The sequence below is a fragment of the Adiantum capillus-veneris genome, chromosome 3, assembly GCF_014529385.1.
Source record: "Adiantum capillus-veneris isolate H3 chromosome 3, ASM1452938v2, whole genome shotgun sequence".
Taxonomy (NCBI): Eukaryota; Viridiplantae; Streptophyta; class Polypodiopsida; order Polypodiales; family Pteridaceae; genus Adiantum; species Adiantum capillus-veneris.
This window is the reverse complement of record NC_140933.1, coordinates 76117736-76125859: the sequence shown is the minus strand read 5'-3', so window position 1 is coordinate 76125859 and position 8124 is coordinate 76117736. Positions and strand designations below refer to the sequence as shown.

Below are 8124 nucleotides of genomic sequence, written 5' to 3'. Positions count from 1 at the left end.
GGAGAGCCACCTCAAGAACCAACTATTGAAGACCCAGTGGAGATCGAGAACCAAGAAGAGGTGTTGCAGCCGGAGTCCATTCTCCAACATCAAGACAATGTATTAAGAGGCGGTAAGACTATCCGCCGACGATATCTTATTAAGTTTAAGAATTATCCTTTTGAAGATGCTAGATGAATACAGGGCATACGATTAAAGGATAACCTAAACCTTGTTAATGCTTACAATGCTTCCCTAGAGGAAGCAAATGTACAAATGTTTAAAATGAGCAAATTTTTTGTCGTATAAGACTCTCTTTTCTTTATTGTGCACAAATGTGTAGTAGTATGCATGCTTAGAATCAAGTTTGCAGAGACGAAGTCTCCCAAACACAATGGAAGATTGATAGGACTAATGTGCAGACATGCTTGCGGCAGCTTAACCTCTCAAGCACCAAATAGACTAGTCATTCATTCTGGAACGATGTCATAGGGTAACATATGGATCCTCTACCAGCTAGAAAAAGGATTAATGGATAGGCTTTATCTTCTCTACCCCATAGTCGAGGACAACTATGATTTCAACAGAGAGATAATGTCATAATAACTAATATCTAATTCTCTTAAATGATTTTCTCATGTTAAACTGATCATTTAATATGGGGAAGTGCCAGGGGAGAAAAAGCTAGAACATTGGTTAAGTTGGTAGACTGGCCACAATAGGGATCCAAAGGAGGGAAAATAGGGATCCAAAGGGGGGGGGGGGGGGGACATCTGCAAAAGAGCAATGTGCAACAATGGGATTCAAAGACCCTAAGGTTCAGCCCATTAAGACTTCCAAAATGCGAAGGTTCCAAAAATTAAAGGTTGTGTCCAATGGTCAAAGCTTATTTAAATTGGATGCTTTGTGTGTGTACAAAAAAAGTCAATGCAAGCTCCTACATAGGAGGGGGCGAGTTCTTTTGATAGGGGATGAGAGAGAAATGCGCGCGCGCGCACACACACACACACACACACACACACATGCAAGCCTCTGTACACAAAGGGCATAGTGGACACATGTCAACTCCCTAGCCCAGTTGCCCCCAAGGTGTACCCAAATCCTATTGGATGACCATAGAGGTGGACCAATGAGAACTAGGCTAGAGTAAATCTAGTTTAATTCATTTAAAAACGTTTAATAAAAGAACCAATAAGAATTAAGCTCTCTAGAAGACTATTGGACAGTCTCCCAAGGGGTCCAATGAGCATTCAGAAGCCCATTGGCTTGTCTGATTTCTATTGGCAGGGAGACAAAGGGGTCCAATGAGAGTTTAGTTGCATTAATTAATTACCTAAATCTCTCACAAAAGGGGAAAGGGGGACACATGTCAAAAGGCTATCACTTGTGCTACTTAATTTTCATTGGCTAAGGTGAGAGAGGTCCAATGAGGTGCTAGCAAGAGTAATTAGCAAGAGGGGTCCACCAAGAGAGAGAGAGAGAGAGAGAGAGGGGGCTGAATTTTACAAGGCATTATTCCACACACACTCACGCTAGCTCATGTGCGAAGCAAGAAGACTCTCTCTCTCTCTCTCTCTCCTTCTCAAGCTTTAATGGAAAGCTTATCACCTACTCCAAGCTTGTGAGAAGGGAAGCCTACACCAACAACTCTTGGCTTTGTGATGCAAATCCCACCAAGAGCCAAGCTTCAATGCATGCTCATCTCCTCTACCATGCTCATCACTAAGCTATGCTATGCTAATATGAGTGATTATGTGAGGAGATGTACATCTTTCCCATAAGACTACTCCTTCTTCCTCTCAATATACTCTCATACCCCACTAGCTCTCACCATCTTCGAAGGTGTGTGAGGTCTTGGGTCTGAGACCGTGAGGGAATTGATGTTGTGTTTTATAAGTGTTTTGCTTAGTGCTTGAAGCTTCCATCTTCATTGCACTAGCTAGTTATTGAAGGAACACAAAGAATTGTATTGTAAAATGTCTCTCTTGATGGGGGAAACCTATAATACAAAGCCTTTTGGAGGGGGGACCGGCTCCATATAAATCCGGTCCTCAACTGTCGTGAATGGCTTAATTTCTCTCTCTTTTGAAGTATTGTTCATGCTTATCTAACTAGGTGTTATGCTTTTTTTTGCTCTCTCCAACCAAGCACCTTGCTATGCTCATTAGGAATCTATTCTAATGAAATGCTCACTATGATCATGCTATTTTCCGGTACACACAAGTTACTAGGCCATTAAATGTTACACCGTCACCGACCCATTGGAAGGGTATTATGTGGGGTCCCAAGCCTTACGAGCTAAAGTATGCTTTGAATGTATATTTGGGATTTTTCCCAGTGCTGAAATTTTCTGTAAGAAAGAGCATCAGCTTGAAAATCATGGCACCATACTGGCTAAGGACTTTTCGGGCACTTTTGACCCTTTTTATTTCATTTATAGGCTATTTGACTGCTATGTCTGGTAGTTTTTCATCCTAAAATGAGCTATGGAACCAAAATTCCATAAATTGTGTATTTCAAAGAAGAAGACAACAGCCTCCGTTGTGGTGCTCCTATGTAGTCAATGGTCATGACCCTTTTTGTTATTGTGAGTGCATGAGTTGGGTTTACTCTCTTTAAATTTGTATGTGAGAGTGATCGTTCTCACAAATGTGTTGATGATTTCAAACACCTACGTAAAAGCTGAGACGACATCCTCCCCAAGCTGCGGCGACAGTTTCCTTTGGGGCATTTTCCCCCACAGACCTTCAAAACTACAGACATAGGCACAAGAAGTTTAGGACAAATTCTCACATTGTGACTTACCTCAACATCATGAGCTTCTGTGAGGGAGGTACCGTATACCTAGCTAGGTGCAATTGGGGGCAAGGGACCGCCGGCCCGGTGGGGGGGCCGGTGGTCCTCTGCCCCCAATCGTACCTAGTTAGGTATGCGGTGCCTCTCGAGCAGAAGCTCATGATGTTATTCATTGTATTGAAAACACTGGAAAAGACTCCATTTTCCTACATGAGAAAATTTCTAAATCTTCTTGTGAGGCTTCACATGCTTGGATGCTGACATTTGGTGTACTCCCAAAGAAAGCCTTCTACAGTACTATCTGTATGGATGCTCCTCATACTGATGATCACAGGTCTTATTTCAAATCCACAAGGCATCATCCTAGTCAATTCCCCTCCACCAACTGAATATGATCTCAACAACTGAATCCCAGACTTGGAGGCTTGAATATACAGCTCCTTAATTGTAAAGGTGCACGGTGGCACCCTTCCTTCAAAACAAATCTTTTTAGCATCATGAAGGGGAACAAATGAGTTGTCTATAATGCAGACCTTGCTCTGCTTAGACCATAGATGTTGAACAGCTTCCCTCCTTTTGAGGTAGACACTGAAAGCTCAAGGGTCAACAACGTCTTGGAAGGTCACCAGCACCGGTGCACCCTGGAAGCCCTTAAATACAAGGTTTCCATAATTTAGTCTAACCATCCAAACCCACAAAATTTTCGGTATTAGGTACTTCCAATCTAGCGAATTTATATAAGCCTCGTCACAAATTGGGCTTACCCCCAAGACATGTGCTTACCATTAAGGTAGTAGCGAGCTGCAATCTAGCCAATTTATGCAAGCCTTGTCACAAATTGGGCTACCCCTATTGAAATGTGCTTAATGTCACCTGTACAGAGTCGAAATTCAAGCCAAAGATACCACAAAGGCAGCCTCATCAGTCATGGAAAAGCATACAGAAGCAACAATATGGTGCACTTTTGCATGAAAAAGTATATCAAATTCTCATCTGCTAAGTAGCTTTCATATTATAAAATTCAAAAATGTTCATAATAACGCCAACCTCTTCATTCTCAAATCCAAACTAATCATGAACACCAGACATTAGTAAACTGTGCAAATTCTAACATGAATTCCGTGAACCGTGTGTGTCACAATGCACAAGTATGTGAATGTGGAGGATGTGTGCTTTAAATTTATCTTGATTTCCTGTCTTCTGTATCCCTCTTGCAATGTTAAAGTCATAAAAGAGTTCTTATGTTTGTGGTCCAATGAACCATAATGAGTCTTGACAAGAGCATCTTAGATAACAGGAAAAGGTCCAATGGTACGTACAGGCATCCAAGTACATACTGACACAAAAGATCGGCTCAAATCCAAAATTACAAGTCGCTAATAATCCTCTGTTGTCAGGATTTTTCTAGGTGGTAGTGTGAAAACAGGGGTGAAAGAGCCTCTTTTCTCAACTTGGGAGAGCGTTTGAAAATTGTAGTGCATTAATTATGGGCCAACTCCCCTTAACATCTTGACAAGGAGCAGGAGCCAGATTACCCAAATTCATGTACATGCAAAGAGCAGTTTAGGAAATGACTAAATTCACAGATTCAATCGGTCTCTCCGACTCGCCACCTTGGTCAGATGAGCCTTCTCATGAAGTAAGCTTTTGTCTTCAACATAAAAAGGTTTGCTAATGTCAGTACATGTCTGACCACAATGATGTCTAGCAGAGCCTGCATCTCCTTCTCATTATCACCGTCCAACCTTGCCTAATGAAGTAAACGCCCCGGGCACAACAAAAACATGACCAAGCATGAAAATGCCCCTGCAGTGAGCTGGGAAGACAAACTTAGGAAAGAGTGAAGTGGCAACCCTGCTGTACACAGCCATTGAAACCCTAAACCCCCACCCTAAACTTAGGAAATAGTGAAGTGGCAACCCTGCTGTACACGGCCATTGAAACCCCAAACCCACCATCCCGTCGATGAATTTGCATACTTGTCAGTAGCTGTCTTCAAATAACTAAAAGATCTAAAGGAATGTGTTTCATCACCAAGAATCAAGCACCAATGAAGTTCGACCATGTTTCCACACTTCAGAGAGGCTTGCTCTTTTCAATGACAAGGATTAGAAACAGCCTCTCACCATCATATTTTGTATGCAACCTTCTGACCTTCATGAAGAAACCGTGACGGAAACAAGAAATCGGGTGACTTTTGAATTGGAAATTCCGATCAGGTGAGCCCCAAAACAGAGTTTCCTCGTGACTAAGCATTGCACAAAAAACTTTAGACACTTACCATTCTCTAAGGAATTATCATGAAGCTGGGTGGATAAGAAAACTTATAGAAAAACTGAACTTCAGGAGATTATTAAAATATGCATTATCATGATTTGAATGATGAACCATGGGGTGTTATGCCAAGTCTGATAGAGCAAATGACTTCCCAACTGCTATGGACCATGAATCATAGCGTTCTTGTCTCTGTTTCTCTTCAATCTTGGGATAAAACATAGTAACTCCTTTCGCTGCCACTGTCTCATTGTTCACAAAAATTGTCGACTCTGTCCACACCCCTACTGCCAAGCCAGCTGCTAATGCTGCTCCCATGGCAGTAGTTTCGATGTCTGCAGGTCTAAGCACTGGCGCACCAAGAATATCAGCCTATTACAACAAAACAGCATTAGATTTTCAGCGACATGAAACTCTCTCTCTCTACAAACACATACATGCAACAAATGCGTGTGCGCGCTCACACACCCCCACAGGGGCATGTGTAAATTTCTTCACTTAGTAAACAAAAAGGTGCATGTGTGTGTGTGTGTAGGCTCTCACTTGAATCTGCATGAGCAAATTGTTCACAGTAGCTCCACCGTCCACTCTCAGCAGAATCTCTCCTGAATCATTCAACTTGGCATCCGCTTGCATGGCTTGCAGCACCTCCCTTGCTTGAAAACTCATGCTCTCAAGTGTGGCCCGGGCAATGTGACCCCTGTTGGTGAATCTTGTAATACCAACTAGGACACCGCGAGCATCATCCCTCCAATGAGGAGCAAACAAGCCATTAAAAGCGGGCACAAAATAGACCCCTCCTGAATTGGGCACTGACTCAGCTAGTCCTTCAATATCGCTTGCTGTTTTGATGATACCAAGACCATCTCGAAGCCACTGGACTGCGGCTCCAGAAATGGCTATGGATCCTTCGAGCGCATAGTTTGTGGGCGCTTTTGGACCCAGCTTGTATGCAATTGTGGTGAGCAGACCATGCTGTGATGGAACAATATCCTCTCCCGTGTTGAGCAAAATAAAGCACCCGGTACCATAGGTGCTTTTAGCTTCCCCTTTCTTGCACCTCTGGCCAACCATGGCAGCATGTTGGTCTCCTAAGCAACCAGCAATAGGAACCCCCTTCAAAGGCCATCCATCTGCAATTTCTCCTATGACCTCCGCATTGCTCACGATTCTGGGTAGGATTTGCACTGGTATATTAAGCTCTTCCAAGGTGCGCTTGTCCCAATCCAATGTCTTTAGGTCCAGAAGCAATGTCCGAGCCGCATTTGAGCAGTCGGTTACATGAACACCTTTGCCTGCTCCCCCTGTTAAGTTCCATATGAGCCATGTATCAACTGTACCAAAGAGAGCATCCCCCTGAGCTACGGCTTCTTTTACTGCTGATATGTTTTCTAGAAGCCAGATGAGTTTTGTTGCACTAAAGTAGGTGCTTATAGGAAGCCCTGAGCTCTTTACAAAGTGGGTTCGGCCCCCACTCAATTCCGCTTCCAAGCGCCTGCAAACAGGGCTTGTTCTCACATCCATCCACACGATAGCATTGTAAAGCGGCTTGCCTGTGCTTTTGCTCCAAACAAGAGTAGTCTCTCTTTGATTTGTGATTCCTATAGCCTTTAAGTCTGTGACAGTAAAATTGCATGATTCCTTGGCCTTTTCCAAAGCTCCTCGAATACACACCTTGACTGTCTCCAAGATTTCCATGGGATCATGCTCAACCCATCTGGCAAGCACAAAGATGAGAAGAAATGCTACGCGCTTCATGTTCAGCACACGTCAAATTGTGCACCTTCTATATATGCATATTTTCATAAGGTCAGAAAAATCTGAGCTATAAGAATTATAGGACACAAAAAACAAAAAAATACAACATGAACAAAGCGATCTTTTAAGATTGATCACAAAACTATTTTCGTTGATGTTCATGCCTCGATACGAGGCAAAATGGGGAAAGACTTTTCACACAAACACAAAAAAACAGGAACTAATTCAACATTTCACTAGAATTAGCATAAGAAACCAATAGCCTACATCCACATACCCTGTGTATGTCTGCAAATAAAATTGCAGAAATAAGATCTATTTCAAGCAAAGGCAAATGGTGAAAAACTCAAGGCTTTATTTATCTAAGGTTGCACACACAGACATGCACAGGATCTCACATTTTGTTGGGTTCCGTTCGACCATAGGAAATCCATATAAAGGCATACTGAATATTAAATTGCGCCATGCACATCGTCCATTCTTAAAGCTTTAACTTTAGCAAAACAACTGCAAATTGTTCATTACAGATTTCGAAGCATGCCATCTTGAGAGCCTTCAATACCAGTTTTTCAGCATCTTTGGCTGCAACATCTTTTATGCAAACATAGAGATATGAAGCTACAGAATAGACATGCACAAACACACCAATATATGAGGTTACAACAGAGAGGGAAGGATTGAAAGCAACAAAACTGGGGGAAAAAATCAAGCTGTGCACAGATGAGAAGGGCATACCCTGCTTGAGGATAGATTTGAGTGAACTCCAGTTGATGGGACGCAATAAGCGTAGCAGAGCGGTCATAGATAATAAAGCGTGTGCTGGTGGTACCTTGGTCCAGGGCTCCAATGAAGGCAGGCTCCGTTGCCATGATGCGCTCTCTCTCTCTCTCTCTCTCTCTCTCTCTCTCTCTTTCAAGCTCGCTTAGCTCAGAAGACAAGGGCTCGAAGAGTTGAAGCTGGATCAGTATATATCGATGCTGCGGGGCCCGGGCCTGGAACTTCGAGGCTGGCATATAGCCGTCCAGATCGCCAAGTCCTTAAGGCCCGTTGACTGCGGTCTCTGCAAGGTAGGTGAAATTCACCCGTGGGCCAAAGGCTTTCCTCAACATTAAGTAACACCTATATTTAAGAGGGGGAGGCAATGAGATCAAAGGCGGAGAAGTTCACGCACGAAAGCCGAGAAGATCCAAGCCGCAAATATCAAATCAAAAACTACACTTGGACACGCACTAAACATGGACAGCCTAGGCAATGCAACGTTGTAAAAACAGTTATGGATACACAATGCATGGGTGGGTGAGGTGGTTAGCCTACGTG

General features: G+C 43.1%; 1 protein-coding gene across 2 annotated transcripts; it reads right to left on the bottom strand.

Moving 5' to 3' along the window:
- Positions 1-5088: 5088 nt before the first annotated feature.
- Positions 5089-7879, bottom strand: NHO1 (Actin-like ATPase superfamily protein). 2 transcript variants are annotated; one of them, XM_086508747.1, is made up of 3 exons: positions 7543-7879; positions 5593-6835; positions 5089-5421 (listed from the first exon to the last, which is right to left on the bottom strand). In XM_086508747.1, the coding sequence occupies exons 2-3, from the start codon at positions 6805-6807 to the stop codon at positions 5173-5175; spliced, it is 1464 nt and encodes a 487-aa protein (XP_086364873.1). In that variant the 5' UTR covers positions 6808-6835; positions 7543-7879; the 3' UTR covers positions 5089-5172. The 2 variants fall into 2 exon arrangements, with proteins under 2 accessions (XP_086364873.1, XP_086364872.1); XM_086508746.1 differs by having other exon boundaries at positions 5593-6766; positions 7543-7877.
- Between the last annotated feature and the right edge of the window lie 245 nt (positions 7880-8124).